Consider the following 18,590-nt stretch of genomic DNA (forward strand, 5'->3'; position numbering starts at 1 on the left):
TACATTTAAAAAAATTAAAAGAGGATGAAACCTAGTAGAGGCAGGAAACTGGAGGGAGAGGCAGAGGCAAGAGGCAAACTAGAAATTGATCAATATCCATTACAATATCCGAATTTCCTTTTGCGATATTCATAGCCGACAGATTGTGCGTAAAAATTAAAAAATGTCGATGGTAATTTGGGTGGCATTAACATCGGTCGTGCAAAAGAACAGGGAAGTTGGGCGAATGGAGATGCGACACGTGGTGAGAAGGACGGGGTTTATTACGGGCCTGACGTGGCAATCGGCGGGTTGTGAGCGTGAGCCAGCGAGGCATCGCGTCCACGAAGCCCGGAGTTGGGGACCACCCACCGAAGACGCTGGTAGGTCGACGTGGGGGGCAGCCGGGCGCCACGTCTGATGACGGACGTGCGCTTATCCCCCGGTAGCCTCGACGGCAAGCGCATATAAAAGCATGGTCACGGGATGCGTTTACAAGACAATCCATCCATACACAGGTATTCTCTAGTGCACAGGTTTTCTTTTTAAATACTTTCGTATACCTCCGCCATAGCTAGGCCTTGACATTCCCTGTAAAGCTCTCGCCATAGCCAGATCTCCACCCTCCCTGTAAAGGTCTCTCCCCATCCTTGCCTTCTGCCCTCGCTTCTTCCTCTCCCTTCTCTGTATAGCTATCTCTCTCCCGCTTCCCTCCCCGTCTGTTGTATCGCCTTTTCTCCTTCTCCTGCCATTATACATACATCCACTCTCCTTCCTTCTCTAACCTAGCTTGTACAGATATCCTTCATTCTCCCTGTAGCTGCTACCTTGCCTCCTAGCTTGTGCAGACATCCCTCCCTGCACAGGGGTACAAACATCCCTTCCATCCTTCTCCCTGTGCAGATCTCCTTTGCTGCCTTCTCTGTCCTTGTAATTCTCCGCCATGGCCGTTCCATCGTCTTCCACTCTCGGATCACTTTCCAGTTCCTTCTCTGGCTCCTCGTCCCTGCCTCTCCTCCGGTCATCAGATCCTTCCACTTCCTCTCGGCTGCCCCGGATTTGCACTGTCCGCATCCCTGTGGCGCACCTCCCTTCGTCGCCTCACCAGCTCTTCTCCCAGCCTTGCTGGGATGCAGATTTTCCATCATCTCCCTCTACGCCGCGAACTATGGCAGCACCGGAGGAGTGGTGGAGAAGGAATGGCAGCTGCAGTCCGAGCAGTAGCACAATATCCAGCTTCAGCAGTCCTAAGAGTAGCCAGACGCAGGCCTGCTCAACGGCGTGCCACGCTTTTGTATGTACACATCCGTCCCTTTTCGATGAGCCAGAACTCAACGTGCGGCGGGAGCTTGTTCTGCCCGAATCAGCCAAAGTCAGGGGTTCAAAGGCCGGCGTTCCTGTGTATGTTATGCTACCATTGGATAGCATCAATCCAAGCAACAACACTGTGAACAGAAAGCGAGCTATGGAAGCTAGTCTGCTTGCCTTAAAGAGCGCTGGGGTGGAGGGCATAATGATGGACGTGTGGTGGGGAATTGTGGAGCGGGATGGTCCTGGACAGTATAGTTGGTCCGGCTATAAAGAGCTGATCGACATGGTGAAGAAGCATGGCTTGAAGATTCAAGCTGTAATGTCTTTCCATCAGTGTGGAGGCAATGTTGGCGACTCTTGCTCGTAAGAGTCACATTCTGATTTCAAATTTTGTTTGAAGTGTTTTAGATTGCTCCAGTTTAAGATGTCGTGCGGTTTAGCTGTTGATAGTTTTTGTTCTTGATATACGATAGTTCATGGCGGTCAAGTCACGGTGATTTTGAGCTAATTCTGTCACGCTTAAGTGTGCAAACTTGTGGCTTCGGGACCTGAATCTTGATGACATTTACACATTTGTCTTTTGAGTGTAAAGGCTGTGTGTGAAACTGTAAATAGTCACTGTGCTGCATGTTTGGTGTCGTGATAGCATCTTGGAAGGGCTTGTGTAAACTTGCAGCTGGTGAGGTTGTTAATTAAGATGCTTGCAGCCTGCACCTCGTTGAATGTCTTGGAAGAAGTTGTCCTTCTAACAGTGGATCTAGATTTTAAAGGGACTGTTGAAAATGTGACGATGTTTAGAACTGCCCCGTTTTCCTGTATCTAGATGGCTGCACATTCCCATGACATTTTGTCACTGATTAGATGTCTTTCTCTGTTCATTGTCAGCATTCCCCTGCCAAGCTGGGTTGTTGAAGAAATCGATAGAGATCCCGACTTGGCATATACAGATAAGAATGGCAGGAGAAACTATGAATATCTTTCCCTTGGTTGTGATACTCTACCAGTGTTGAAGGGAAGAACTCCGGTCCAAGCGTATGCAGACTACATGAGGAGTTTTAGGGACACATTTCAGGATTACTTGGGAGAGACTATTGTGGTGAGTCCTATGGAGCCGACTAGCTCTGTTGGTGTGACATTTCACCTTCTTCTGCGCCGCTCATCCATGTGTTTAGTCTGGTGTGTACTATGATGACTCATTCCCGAGCATGTTAATTTTTCTTGTAGGAAATTCAAGTGGGGATGGGACCAGCTGGAGAATTAAGATTTCCTTCCTACCCTGAGAGTAATGGAACTTGGAGATTTCCTGGGATTGGTGAATTCCAATGTTATGACAAGGTAACAGTTGGGACTATCACGCTTTTGCATATGTTGGCTTAAGTTATCCTTCTGCTGCCGTTTCCTTTCAAATTAACAATCTGATTCTTTTATTCGTTTGGTTTCTTCATTAACAGTATATGCTCGCTAGTTTAAAAGCAGCAGCCACCTCTGTTGGAAAGCCAGAGTGGGGCCTCGGGGGTCCTTGTGATGCTGGCTGTTATAACAATTGGCCTGAGGATACTGATTTCTTTAGAAGGGAAGGTGGATGGAATACACCATATGGTGAATTCTTCTTGAGTTGGTACTCTGACCTACTGCTTGCTCATGGGGAAAGGATCCTCAGTGCAGCTGAAGGTGTATTTCGTGGAATGGGGGTTAAATTGTCAGGGAAGGTAGCTGGCATTCACTGGCACTATGGTTCAAGGTCTCATCCAGCTGAGCTGACTGCAGGGTATTACAACACGCGCTTCCGGGATGGTTACTATCCCATAGCTAGGATGTTTGGAAGGCACGGTGTAATATTGAACTTCACATGCATTGAGATGAAAGACTATGAGCAGCCAGCAGAAGCTCGCTGTTCTCCTGAAAACCTTATTCGACAGGTTGTCCTTGCAGCCAGGAAAGCATCTGTTCCAGTCGCAGGGGAGAATGCCCTTCCTCGATTTGACAGTGGAGCTCACAGACAGGTTTTGAAGAACTCTCGCCTGACTCTAAATGATGATCCTCATGATGCAGCATTTGAACCCATGTGTGCATTCACATTTCTGAGAATGAGCCAAGATCTGTTCCACAGTGATAACTGGAGGCAATTTGTACCTTTTGTGAGGCAGATGGCAGAAGGAAAGACATACAATGAATGCGAAGAGGAACATAAGGCTTCTGAGCTTGTTCATGCAACTCGGCCTCTTGTCCAAGAAGCGGCTGCTGCTTTAGCCTAGGGGTTCTGCACATTACTTTGTCCGATGTTGTATATAAAAGCCCATTTCAGCTTGGCTAGTGCACTTCCTGTCTCAGGGTCCACCACAGCCAAGATTCACACAATCTGCCTCTTCATTGGCGTTTCATAGCTGTAGCAGTATGGCTGAAATCGGAAAGTCAACTGTAACAGTATTCTGTTTGATAAAAGATTTTGTAGGTAGTAGGAACACATTGCACACCCATTTTAAGGCTAGCACCAGAACAGTATATGAATGATAAGTTGAAGACACAGGTACATGCGATAAGTGTCTATTGTACTGCAGATGCATGCTTCAGCTTTGGCGATGGTTTTGCATGCCGTCCCTGGCAAGATCAAAATTGCACATGCACTCCTGCCCTTTTCTGATGTATTCATTAAAGCATTTGATATTAGTAGTATTTCGAATTTTATGCCATATCATCCGAGTACCTGCAATGCTACCAACTGAACAGGAGTCTCTGCACATGCACTTCTCCCTGTACTTTTGATTTGTGCAAAGTCAATGCAGGATACCTGCTCTTTCTGTGGAGCAGGGTTCCTCTTTAATGAGTGCGAAAGAGAGTGTTGATAAATGACACATGACGCTGTTTGCGTGAAGCAAAGTTCAGTTCCATGGCACCATGGATAAGCACTTTCTTATTGCCCATATATTATTAAACAGCGTCAAGCAAAGTTCAGTTCCATGGCACCACGGATAAGCACTTTCTTATTGCCCATATATTATTTTGAGTTGACTAACAGGAGGTGGCCATTTTTACACTAGCGACTAGATCTTAAACAATCTGAGATGATCACTAGCCACGAGGTCTCTGGCACAGCTAGTAAGTCAGACCGACGGTCAGTGCTACCCGTGGCAAAAAATGGATAGTCATCTCAGTTTTCTGATCAACACAGGCCCAATTTGCATCCTTCTCTATCATGTGCTTACGTTCAAAGTAATGATCGATCTTGGTTGATTTTGTCATATGCCAATCGACTTTTAAATAGAAACACACAAAACTTGCGATAGTCTTTGCATATGCTGCTTAAAATGCTTAATTAATCATCAACGCCCACGTTCTATGAACCGTCTCAACTGCCTCCCTAAGGTGGTATTGGATGCGGATGTCCGTTCCGACGTCCTGAGCTCGACATTAGAGTACTGCTGGTTTTCTTCAACTAGGAAAGCCTTCTGAAGGAATGGATGCACTCAACTTGGTTACATGCCATGCTTAAGAATGGAGAGTAGTGGTTCAGGCGTACAACAGAGGTAAGGGGTTTTACGATGTGGTCTTCGCAAGAACGAAGCAGTACAGGACAAACCACAAAAGAAGCTCTCCCAGCATCTATTTCCGGGACCTGGAGCGTGGTTTTGTATCATGCAATGACAGGAATGAAGATGGGGATGATGGCCTCAACAAAGAAACGGCCAATGTGGATCGAAATCCTTGGAATTGCCTGCATACCTATGGAAGCTGATTTAAGACGTTTGGGTCAAAAGCTGTAAAGGCAGAAGCACTGTTTCTCAGTCGAAAACGGAGTTGGTGATACATAGCACAATTGTCAAGTTAAAAATAGCTTTTGGAACGAGGAGGATTAGCATCCCAAGGGTAGTAGGAGGAAAGCAAAACACGTTCACTCATCTTAGGATGGACGCTTGAAAATTCAAACCGTCTCCAGTTTTATTGTTGCCAATCGCCATGGCAAATTAATACTGATTTTACATCTAGATAAAGATGGTTCTATGAAAGTGTGGTTCAATGACAATGGGGATTAATGTTCATTGGCAGGTAAACAAGATCGTTCGATCAAAGCTTGCCTCAAATAATCATATGGGGTTTGAAAAAACAATTACATAAGAATCCAGCGCTTCAAAACCTGGAAGATTCCGTCATAATAGCCTAGGATGAAATGAAATCAGCTACCTTCAATGTAAAAGGGGTATAATTGGAGGGCATTAAGAGAAGCTTTTCTTTGAAAATGGGTAATACTAACAAAACTTGAATGTAGTGTTGGTCCAACTGTATAAGATGCATGTTAGAAGTGGCGCCATTTTTGGTTATTGGCATTCTATTTGTTTTGTATGTAGTGAAAAAGAAAATGAATCACATTGGATAATTATTAGACTAGACTTGTAGGAACCCCAAATTCAAAGTGGGAAAATGATTGTTTGGTTTTGCTAATATGTATTAGCTATAATGAAACTTTCTTTAGGAGATTCATATGGCCTAGGCAAAATCTAAATGCTCCAAAGAAATGGAGATTTGAACATGTGCTTGAAAGACACATATGCTTCTAACTTTGGTCTCTATGTTGCATAGTGAAGGGTATGACTCATGGGGCTATGTTGCTCAACAAGTTGGCTAATCGACATTAGGGAGTATATACAAACACTTGACTTCTCCTTGTCTTTTAATTCCTTGAGCCACTCTAGAGTAGCCTAGACTAGGATAGAGGGGCCAGTCATAGAACACTTATTGCATGACTCTCTCTCTCTCTCATTTTATGGCCTTTTTTATTCAAACATGCTCACAATATGAAGGTGAAGTAGCAAAATAGCTATTTGCTCTTGTGATAAACCATGGTGCTATGTCAAAGGTCAAACACATTCGCAATATGAAGGTGAAGTAGCAAAATAGCTAATTGCTTTTGTGATAAACCATGGCATTGTGTCAAAGGTCAAACATGAAATCATGTTAAATAAAATATTGCATGATTGAGGATGCCTTAGTGACATGACTTAGAAGCCCATCAAGAGATTATTCTAAGTAATGCTGCAAGATTCTCTTTAGAATAACATGGGGTTTGTCACCTAGGTTCTCTCGAGTCTACAACAGAAGGTTTTGGTTGTAACCTATAAAGATCGACTTGAATCAGGGTTTCTACTTCGATGTTAAGCACCTCACAACTTATCTAGTATTGGTCCTTGAGTTACTTCTTTTGCAAGTTAAATCAAAGCAGACCAATGCTGCTCTTGGTTCAAAGAGAGAAATGAGAGGGAGTGATGCGCATCAACCTCTCTACTTGTAAGATATAGTCTTGACTCTAGTCTCTTAAAATAGCATTGATCAAGATTTAAGACAAGTTAGGCAATCGAGTACTCGGCCCTTTCCTAATTACATCACCTTAAAGGAAAACACTTGGCGCACCAAGACCATCCATCCATAAGACGGATTTATCGGGGATCTCACCCTCGCTTTCCTTGAGGGTGTATTTTAATTATCCTAACACATTTATGTTGACATGCAAAGACAACTTCATTAGTTAACCATTAGATATTGACTCATTTATGTAATTTATTTTCACAAACACAAAGACAATGTCAAATAATCCTTTGAAAGCAATTACAAAATAATGCATTTATCTTGCATATTCTCCAAGATGTAACGCCAATGCAACATTTTCATTCCTTAATAATCGCACGTCCAAATCTCATGCACACGATCCACCAATTTGCCCTCATCTAGCATCACAGTTTTTCAAAAAGTCCATCTTTGGCTTGTAGGGGTTAAGTTATTCTTCAATAGACCCAAGGAATTTATGGCCAGAGCCCCCTTGGCACCCTTGTCGTCTCCTAGCCTAACGTCTTCCCTATGGAGAGACCTCTCACATCTAGGGCAAATTCTAGTCGCTAGCACGGTTAAATAGCCCTTTGAAGGGTTCCCACAACTAGCCTTGGGGGAGGTTTAATGTATAACTCGTCAATGAGAGCACAAGAACTTTTGTGCAAACACACAACCAAGGGAATCGGCCTATCATCCATAGCTTTAAAAATGTTCCTTTTTCATAACCTCAATCCAACGATTTTTTTAAAAAAAAGCCTTTTCTCAATAGACAAATCCAACAAATTAAAAAAACATCCTTCATATGCTTTGTAAAAGAAGGTACAATCCACAATAACTTATTCATTCTTAGAGTGTAATCATATAAAGTGATACATGCCACTCTCCTTAGATCATAGCTTAAAATAATACATCACTAGCCTTTCTGTTATATCACAAGCTTTTCCCTAATTGATGCAACACTTTATCATGTACAATCTTTGCATAATTTTCTTATGACCTCGCAAGGTATCTACCTTCACATCTAATTTTCTCTTATTGAGCAATCCATTTATGCTTCTCTCCTTGAGATTGTAACATTTCCATTGGCTTAATACATAGGGCCTTTAAGGTCTTATCCTTGCAAGTAGTGATGGTTTGAAATATCAATTCATACTTTAAGCAAGTTAAGTCTAACAATTTAAGTAACCCTTGTACCTTCGTATACAAAAACCTAAGAAACAACCTACACCATCACCGATTGACCCTCCCCATTATTTCTATTCAACGATATATTGACTTAATTTATAATAAGTGAACAACTTCTAGGAAATTATAAATTTTAAGTTATATCTCTTACTCGTATATTATTGTAGTGAATGTAGTACAAAGACACTTGATAATTGCTTGAAAACGGAGGATTCTCTTTTGTTTGTGTAACTTCACGACCTATTCCATGAAAACAGACAAGAGGGGAGCACACACACAAAATCAATGGAACATAATAAACGGCATATGAAGTACCACAACATATATATATGTGGTCGCTGAGTGTGAATCCACTAAGAAAAGAAGAGATAGTACAATGGATGTGCCATAACAAAGGTTGGACTATGTGGGTGTAGTCCAAACAATTATAGCATTATTGGCATATCCTCTTGTCCATCATCTAACATGCTAATGAGAAATATCTTGCACATCACCAAGGCGCAGAGCAGATGCCAACTCATAGAGAGCTCAACACTCCCACTTGAGTGGATGCCAGCTCATAGAGAGCTCAACATCTCACCACTCCCGCACTCGAGTTTAGCATGAGCTTGTGAACTCCAAGCATAGTCATGAAGCATTGAAGCTTCTTAACTCCCAAGGCCTTGGTGAAAATGTTAGCAACTTGATTATCTGTGCTAGCATAAACAAAGTCAATATCGCCTACTAGAATCCATTCTCGAATGAAATGATAATGAACCTCTCTATGTTTGGTATGTGCATGATACACTGGGTTCTTAGCCAATCGAATGCTACTAAGGTTATCATAGTAGATGATAATCTTCTTGTCCATCTACATCCCCAAATCACTAAGTAGCTTGTGTAACCAAGCTACCTCACATGCTACAATTACAATACCTCTATACTAGACAAGGCAATTATCGGTTGTTTCTTGTTGCTCCAAGTAATAGCAGTACTATCAAAGGAAAACATAAAACCATACAAGTCCAGATGCGTGCACCATGAACTTGACATAGCACAATGTGCACCACACTCCATCTAAATGTGGCTTCCATGGAAGCTACATAAATTGACTCTCCAAATAAACTATGTAGTTTAAGTTTGGCCTGGTGATTATCAAACAGATAAGGCTACCCACAATCTTCCAATACATAATGATATCCTCAATGAAGTTACCCTTATGTGCACTAAGCTTAGCATTAACATCCAAAGGTATAAAAATAGGCTTGCAATCAGCCATACCATACTTTTTCAACATATCCAATGCATACTATCTTTGTGACAACCATATACCCCCTGGAATCCTGATATCTCTATGCCAAGAAAATAGTGCAACTCTTCCAAATCCTTCATCTCAAATTCAATCTTTTATTCTTAATTTGAGAAAAAGAGAAATCTAAGCCAAGGTTCTTCTCCTCAAGTATTAACATGGAAAATGTCTACAAAATTAGGGATATAATCCCTCGTATTCATAGGTGACCTGAAGCTCGTGTATTCATCTCCAAGTCCATCTAAGCATGCATGCACAACAACATCATCATCAACTACTACATTGATAGATCCAAGAGCTTCCATAATACGATTAATCTTGAAGGCATATCATTAAATGGAAAAGTTTCCTCTTTTCACTTAGTTCAACTCTGACTTGAGCTGCAGTTTTCTAGCCTTTGTGTTTACTTCGAATAGCCTTGCCAAATTCTACCATGCAATAGCAAGGATATCAGATTCTTACAAATAGCCTATCATGCTATCTGTGACACTAACAAAAAACCAATACATGACTTTACTTTGTGTTTGTTGTTAATTTTTCCTAGGCTTTACTTGTTCTACAATAGCCTTTCACGTAGAAACTTGGAGTGCTAGTGTCATGTCTCCTTAATATAATGCCAAACATCTTTACCCTTCAAGGAATTTGTCATTCTAAACTTCCATGTAGAATAATTATTCTTATCAAGCTTCTCATCGACAATCTAGTTGAAGTTCTCAAACATTTTGACAAAACAGACAACCTTGCAAAAAATAGAAATCTACAAGCAAGCTGATATTAAGTTCACCACAACTAAATATGCAACCTTTTTCATTGACTGCACAACAACAATCACAATCTACAATATGTATGCAGATGCCTTCTATCTCGGCAATCGAGCAAATACATGAAAACTCACAGATTTGAAATATGTAATCTGTGGACTTGTGAACAACCAAGACATCTGAAGCTGACTTGCAAGTCCATAATGGAGACCAAAATGACCTTAGATGCCACAAATCACAGTAGTAAGCCTTAAAGAGCAATTTGCAGCATATACACAGTTCTTCTTACTTATTGAGTTTCATGACAATCGAAGACTGTAGCCCTACCAATCTCAAGAGCAACTATAACCCAATGTAAATTAGGCAAGGTGGAAGAGCTTCTTACCCATTGCTTAGTTGCTTGTTATCATGCTCCAATGCTTTCACCTTAGCCTTTAATCAAGCTTCATATAACCGTGGGACGGCTCTCATACCATGAAAACAGACAAGAGGGGAGAGAGGTGAAGAAACCAAGAGCACATATACAAAAACTATGGAGACTTGAGCATATAGAGAGATAGAGTTGAAATCTTCTTCTTCTTCTTTTACACAAAAAAACTAAGTCTACAACATGATAAAAGACTAATATGAAAGTACCACAACATATGTATACATGGTCACTATGTGTGAACCTGCTAAGGAAATAAGAGGTGGCACAATAAATGTGCCATAACCAAGGGTAGATTGCGTGGGTGTAGTCCAGCTGTAGAATCACTAGTGTATCCTCATGTCAGTCACCTAACATGCTAGTGAGTAATATCATGTATATCACCAAGGTGGATAGTGGATACCAGCTCATGTAGAGCTCAATATCTCAACATGTGAGACATACTCCTCTTTGGTGCTATGATACCCACTCTTTAGAGGCTTCAAGCTTTAGGTTCTTCCACAATCTTTGTGTTGACCAAGCTTTATTCCATGATTCCTTCGATGGAATCCTCTTCTCTCTCCTCTCTCAATTTCTTCTTCACCTTCAATCTCTCCTTCACGTTGTTGTGGAGGAGTAGGTGCCGACTGATTGTTGTGTGTTGGCGGCTATGGTTGATGCAAGTATGTTTCTATTTTCCATTTATAGTTTTAAAACTTTAATCATTTTCTTTCTTTTTTTTCCTCCTTTCTTTCTTATCCCCCCTTGGTGGCCCCTTTTACACATAAGAAGGGGTCGGGATACGACAAGATGAAAAAGAATATCAATCATTGCTATCTTTGTCATTGATCTCGTTTAATGAACCATCATCTTTGGATACACTTCTTACATTTGCATTTCCTCTGTGTGTGTGTGTGTGCATGCACACACGTGCGTGTGTGTGAACATGGTTCAAGTAACTTTGTCCCTTTAAGTTGCTCCTCTAGGTTGGTTGTATCTCATTGTTAGCTCTACTAACTGCCCTCATTGAACCACTTGCATGGTATTTGTGCAAATTAATATAGCAATCTTTGCGAGTCCATTCCTCAAACTATTTTGTAAGTTTGTATGTTGTTAAGGTGTATTACTTGCTCTTGTTAGTTTTGCTATAACTTCACATATCCATGCATCATCCAAACTATCTTTGTGCACAATACACATATTATGTAGAACAAGGCATGCCACTACCATCTTTAAAATAATTTTTGAATTATATCATATCTCTTTAATAATGTGTATGATATCTTGATTATGTTAGTTCCAATAGTAACAGTTAGGAGGTAGTCTATCCTCGCTACCCTTAAAGGAGGTAGCACATCTAGAAGCATGTGGTATGAACACAATCATCGAGAAGATAGTATTGACCCAAAGCACCATTAACACATTGTTTCCCTAAATTTGGATGTTGAAAAAATTACAATCGTGCATTGAAGCTGTCCAACCAATATAATAGTCCCAAACAACGGAATTGCCATCCATAGTGATTTGAAGAATTATCAAGTGTCAACACTTTTTGTTAACATAGTCTTCATGGTTTTGTCTTGCAACAATGATCAATATATGACTATCATCTATTGCACCAACCATAAAAGAATTTGAAATGCGTATATAAATGTCTTCATCTTTGTATAGTTGGCCACTTTATATATATGTCATACAATACGGATGTCACCAATGCATCACAAAATTCCAAAATAACCATTAATGTAAAAGATGTTGAGAGTTTATACAAATCATCTATTAGAAGTCCTAAGTTTGCGTCATTAGTAAGATGATGTAGGGCAACACAACTCACTTTTCAATAGTTATTGCTCTTCGATAATTCGTGTTCTTGCATTTGCATTGGTGGTGCCAACTTTGCAACAAGATATTCAAATGTGCTCTTGCTAACTCATAGCCTACTTTTAAATATTTTACTTGAATAACTGCCTAGGAGTTATTGCTCCATGAAAGTTTGTTTTCTAGGATAATCCCAACATGCTCAATGGTCATGCCTTTGATGAACTATGTTGGTGTGATTAGCAATGAAGCCTTGAGCCATGCATTCCATTGAAACATCCATATGCATGGTGTCCTCAGTACCATCACTGAAATTGCTTAATAGTAGCTCAAGCATTGCCATGATAGTGATCATGATACCAATGATACATATTATCAATACACTATCTTCATCCATGGACTTGTCAAACCATACAATAAAAATTTATGGGATAATGCTTTGTTTTGTCGTGCAAGTAAACTTTAAAATGAAAAAAAAAAGACTCAAGGATCCATACTATTCTCATTGATTAAACTTTTTATTACATCTAATAGACGAACCCACAAAGGAGGCAAGTGAATCCTTGATTACTAGAAGCTAGGCCTTAAATGCTTATTCTCCTATGAGTTAGTTTTTTGGTTGGCTAACACAAGCAATGCTAGCCATATCAATGAGTGACTCATGTATCTTTTTGTCCTTATGGCATACTCACCTTAGTGTTTACTTGATCTATCTCAGTGGCCTTTGGAGGCTCGTTTGAGGTAATGTCTTCTAGAATGTTTGCAACTTTTAGATGATGACTCACCACTCACAAAGTTGATAATGTGTATAATTTATAATGTTTAGATAGTTCCATATATTCTCGTTCACAAGGTCATACCATTGGTTAGTGATCTTGCAATCATTTTCTACTACAACATTGTGTGCCATGTCTTTTTGATAGGACTTATAGACATATCCCCATCATTTTTTGCATGCCTCATTATCCTTGTCAAACTCGAGATACAAGGATGTTGGTTGTGCAAACACCTTAAACTAAATGCCAACTCCTTGCTTCAATGGTTTGGAAGATTCAACGTTCATTGAACCTCAAATGTGAATAACTTGCACAAAAACAAGGATACTAATTGTATGGTCTTCTTAGTCCATATGTCAACTCCTTGTTTCGGTGGTTTGGAAAATTTTATGTTCATGGAACATGGGATGCGAATGAGTTCTACAATCCATGGATATTTCCATTATACAAATTGTTTTCTTATTATAATTGCATGATCTTGTGCTTAGGGTGGGTTTTTCTAATTCTTTCATTTCTCCACCCTCTTTGGTTTAGGTGGCCTTGCTGCATCAATCTTGGACAGAGCTCGTGGTGTGTGTCCCTTACTAGAATTTTTGGCTTGTGGCATTATTGACACTTGAGAATCAATGGTTTCAACCTCAACACATGTATCTTAGTTTGAATAAAAAAAACTTGTTGCTTGCAATCCTTGTGGAGGAGATGCTTATTGCATTTCTGAAGGACCATGTTGAGGGCTATGAGAAGTTGGCTGCATAATTACATTTTTATGTGCAACTATGTTTACCTATATGCTTGACTATGTAGGATGTTGGAATGGTACAAGTTGGAGAGAAGAAGGGCAATTAAATAAGAGTGGCTTGGAAATTATTTTCATTGGAATGCCCCCACTTACAATTTGGCTTAGAATATGGGGAAATCGAAGTGTCACACGGAAATACTTTAGGCCATTGTTTAACATTGGACATGAAGTGCTAGAACTCATCCATAGAATTACTATTTTGTGAGACCATTCTGCTTGCACCTTATGCATGATAAACATTACATAATGTTTTAATAGTTGCTTGATAGTTGATATTAAATGGAATCTTATTGCATGAAATAAGATTGCATGTGATCTTGATAAGGGTATCAGTCAAGAAGTGTGGATGGGCTTGCATTATTATTATCGAATGAGTTTTTATTATAAAATACACAAGATCAATAATACATCACAAAGCTTAAAAGAGACACATTCTTGCATGTAAAAAATGATACTCAACTAGCTTCACTCTAATGACATATAAGATTGATAACACAAAACATAAAAATTCTAATTTGATGACATGTAAGAATGCGATTGATTGGTCAACATGAAATGATTCTATTTGGCGACATGTAGGTGATAAAATCTAATCTATTTTAAATTTATATAATGCAAGATCCATATTCATTATTGTAACGAAGTATTTTCTATTGCACCATTTAGATTCAAAAACATCAAGGTACAACACATTTTATAGTGACTCATAGAAGCTCACTTATAATTGTATGTATAGTACTTAATGTATAACATTTTATAGATAGAACAATTGGTTCTAAATTCAACAAGTATAAATCTTATGATGTGTAAAATTGGGATCAATTATGCAACATGCAATGACTCAAATTAATGCCATATAGTTGATAATATCTAATCTATTCTCTATTTATCTAATGCAAGGAGTCAAATGCATTATGGTGGATATACTAGAGTAAAAAATGTCAAGGTATAAGACAATTTATAATGAATCATATGAATAAATTCCAACAATAAGTGATATTTATATCCATCTATACATGACAACTTAAGGATCACGTACTATAGAGTCACTTTCACTCTAAAGGATGGATTAAGTATTACACAGTCACTCTAAATGATGTATAATCAAATCCAATTTACCAACCTATTAATATTATATATCTATAGTACATTGAGTACTACAAAATCACTCTAAATGATGTATAATCAAACCAACTGACCAACTTATCAATATTATATATCTCTAGTACATGATGTATAAACTTTTATATGTTGAACAATTGTCTACATTATTTAGACTCAACGATATCAAGGCACGAGACAATTTTATAATAACTCATATAAATAATTTCAATCATAAATGATACTTTCAACCTAGACAAGACATTTTACAAGTTGAATAATTTGCTATAACATTAAGAGTCTAAATATCAAGCTACAAGACAATTTATAATGACTCACATGAATAATTTTCAATCATAAATGATACATATATCACCCAATACAAGACAATTTATACATCAACTACTATGGAGTCATTCTAAGTGATGTATAATTAAAGAGTTTTAAAACCTGTGAAGGTTCATATATCTACAGCACATGATGTATAAAGTTTTGAATGTTGAATAATTAGCTACGTCATTTAGAGTAAAAAAACATTAAGGTATAAGACAATTTATAATGACTCATTTGAATAATTTTAGATCATACATGATCGCTTTGTCAAACTATATGAGACACTTGTGATGTTTCCTAAAAACTTTCATAGTTACAGAACATTTAAAACTTACAATTGAACTACATAGAAGTGATGATACCTAACCCATTTCAAATTGGCAACTCTAAATGATGAAGGATCATCTTAAAGTTTTATTTCTATGATCCATTTCATAATGATGATGCCCCAATACGAAATCTTAAAGTTTCATTTGTATTAACCACATCATTTATAGTCAAAAGCATCAATGTATATGACAATTTATAATGACTCTTATGAATAATTTTCAATCATGCATGATACTTATATTAACCTATACAAGTCAATTGAATGTTTCGTAAGGATTCTCCGCATTAGAATCCATTAAAATTTTATAGTTGCATGACATATGGATGATAATACCTAATCCATTTCATATTGGTGACTCTATATGATGCATAATTTTCTTTAAGTTTCACTTATATAATCCATTTAATATGTGATGAACCAACAATACGAAATCTCAAAGTTTATTATCGTATAATCCATTCTAGTCGTAATGTCATTTATATTACGTTTCATCTTAAATGATCAACTTAAACTTTCATTTGTATAGTCCATTTCATTCGAGGCAACCAACATGAAATGGATTATGCATCATTTAGAGGAGAAGTGCATGATCATCTTAAAGTTTTAGTTAGAGTGAGAGAGCACTTATCTTTTGCTTGGGTAGATTGTGAAGTCTTTGGAGATTGAACTCTCATAAAAGTTCATGGAACTAAATTGCTTGGCCTATTTATGTAAAGCTCAAAATCTTAAAGTATTTTGTTTACCTTGCAATCTTGTTTTACCTCCCTCTCCTATGTTGGAATGGTGGAACTCAAGAAAAAATGTAAAGCAAAGGAGTAGGCAATTTTTTGCCTCAATCTCAAACGAAATGTTTGAACAAAGAATGGTCCATAAAAGATTTATAACTTTCGACCTTGGATAAAGGATGCATTTCCCCCTGAGTCAAATTACTTTTCAAGTCCATACAAGAAATTCTTGGTCTTAAACGCTAGTAGATCAAGTATATTACATGAATAAAGGTTTTTGCAAGATGTGGAGGTTGTCCAGTTTTGGAGTTGGTCACCACTCATGAATTTGATAAGTCTAAGAAGAATGGCCTTGCATTGAGCTTGGTTCATTTTTAGATATCAATCCCCAAGCATGATGAACGGGACAAAAGTTAAAGAAATTCTAGGCATAAGAGAACTTTTTTTGGATATGGATATTTGATCCACCTATGGTCAACTTTGGGGAGAAGTACATATTTGTATAGTCTTGGAGTTTGCATGCCTCTGTTAGCAGTCATGCCTAGTCATCTCCTGCTACCTCTGTGAGCCTCAATCTGAGTTAGATGAGGACTTTAAGAGCTCTCACATGTCTATCACTTGTTTTGATGGACAAGGTAGCTCATTCTAGAGCACTCAATTTATTGCCTTTTAGTGCATTTTTTTCGCTAGTTGGGATTTTGTGTGCATTTCTCGAGCAATTTCTACATATAGCAGTCTTCTCACCTATTGAACATTGTCCACTATTTTTGGGATTTTTTTGAGCACTTCTGGCATTTAACCAACATTAAATGTCGGTCATTGGCCATATTTTTTTCCCTAGATTTTAGGTCAACCAGATCTTGGGGCATTTGGCTATTTATAGCATCCCCCACTTAGTTGGTAGATCACGCATTCATCTTTCTCCTTTCTTGAAAGATGCACACTACGACTCCGTCATCTTCCTCTGTCTTTGGTGCTACCATAATCATTAGCCTGATCAAGTGCCCTCATTGACCACATGCAAGGACTGATCGGTCTCCTTTTTCTTTCCCATTTGTATCAACATTCTTTCTTGTTTAGTGCAAATTTCATTCTTCTTTTCTTGTAGTCTCTCTCTATTCCTTTGTCATTGTGCTTTTGTTCCTTTCCTTTTACAAATTCCTTGAAATCTTCCAACCTTTGGAAGAGAAACTTGTAGGATGCATACTAATACACTCATTAAAGATCTCCATTAAATGTGGGAATGTAAATGTGGTGTTTTTCCTAAGCTTTTCAGAAAAGCAACTAAATAATGTGTCAATGTCCTCGTGAGTGTGACCAACCATAAGAATCTAAGCTACACCATGTCAAACACACCTTGTGCAACCAATAGTGATAGGTAGGCAAATACATATCGATTCTTGTTTTCAAAGCCATAGTTGTCAAGATATAATAGCAATGTTCTTGGGAAAATCTTGAATGTCCTTGGGTTTGATTATGTGCAACCTTCATGAAAAGCCATGGTGTGTGTACACTTTCACATGGTATCAAAGAATGGTATCATTGTTTGAGAGAGACACAGTCCCTGATTCTTGTAGAGGAGGCCATCCACAACTATGTTTTGCTAAAAACACAACTTTACTTTTGAAGGCGACAACTTCTTTGTGCAAGTGACAATATTTCTCCCTAAAGATAACCCTCTACATTGACTTCCTTGTGATCCTATAGCCGTTCCCTCTTGTTTTGGGTTGTCTACAACCAAAACACAAATTTCTTGTGGGTGTCTTGTAGGATTTTAAAGATGTCTTACCAATAGTTTCACGACTTTGATGATACAGATGAGGAGCTTTCTCACCATTCCTAACAATGGTGAGATTATCACATGAACTGGGGAAGAACGGAGGTCATCTAGCCCAGTTTTTTGGGAACCCTCTCCTCCTTTTTCTCTCCATGTCTTATAGAAGGCCCATTTTGCTAGCCTTCATATGCCATTCATGGCATCCTCTATATAGGTGCACATACTCCCTTCTTTACCCAAAGAGGACTGGCTTGATGGTTCAAAATATTCACTATGGTCATGTAAGATGGTGTGTATCCATGATACCTTTGATCTTTGGCAGAGTTTGTTACCCACCTTGTTCCTCATCCACAGTGGAGGATCCCACCAATGGATCATTGATGTATCATGCTACGTTTTGGGATCAGCTCAATTCTAGATCCCAATATTTTCTCTTTATGAGCTTATATGATTTTATCCTAGGGCATGTGTACAGGTTGTGGAAAGCATGAGACATGTGGACAAAGCTTACTTATTTGTACCATCAAAAGAAATTTTCCCACGGAATTGCTCTTGAGAAGAAATTACATATGCTTGCTATTGATTATTCTCCTTCTATGAAGGATCATACTAGCAGGTTGGAGGATATGAGGAATGAGCTTGCGTTCCTTGGTGTAGGATGATCTCTTCATAGAATATGGC

At 38.6% G+C, this 18,590-nt stretch overlaps 1 protein-coding gene across 1 annotated transcript; it reads left to right on the plus strand.

The window, feature by feature from the left end:
• The first annotated feature begins 486 nt into the window (after positions 1-486).
• On the plus strand, positions 487-3,980 carry LOC148039739 (beta-amylase 1, chloroplastic-like). Its single transcript, XM_087693576.1, has 4 exons — positions 487-1,653; positions 2,176-2,386; positions 2,515-2,625; positions 2,742-3,980. Exons 1-4 carry the CDS (start codon positions 923-925, stop codon positions 3,543-3,545), a joined length of 1,857 nt encoding a protein of 618 aa, XP_087549702.1. The 5' UTR covers positions 487-922; the 3' UTR covers positions 3,546-3,980.
• Positions 3,981-18,590: the final 14,610 nt, after the last annotated feature.

This window comes from Lygodium microphyllum, chromosome 2, assembly GCF_053477565.2.
Source record: "Lygodium microphyllum isolate KBCC chromosome 2, Lygodium_microphyllum_v1.1.10, whole genome shotgun sequence".
Lineage (NCBI taxonomy): Eukaryota > Viridiplantae > Streptophyta > Polypodiopsida > Schizaeales > Lygodiaceae > Lygodium > Lygodium microphyllum.

Excerpts from the sequence above, each read along its gene's own strand:
- LOC148039739 (XM_087693576.1), top strand. The coding sequence starts at position 923 with ATGGCCGTTCCATCGTCTTCCACTCTCGGATCACTTTCCAGTTCCTTC. Across the intron at positions 1,654-2,175 it reads AATGTTGGCGACTCTTGCTC|CATTCCCCTGCCAAGCTGGG; the intron begins GTAAGAGTCACA and ends GTTCATTGTCAG. Across the intron at positions 2,387-2,514 it reads ACTTGGGAGAGACTATTGTG|GAAATTCAAGTGGGGATGGG; the intron begins GTGAGTCCTATG and ends TTTTTCTTGTAG.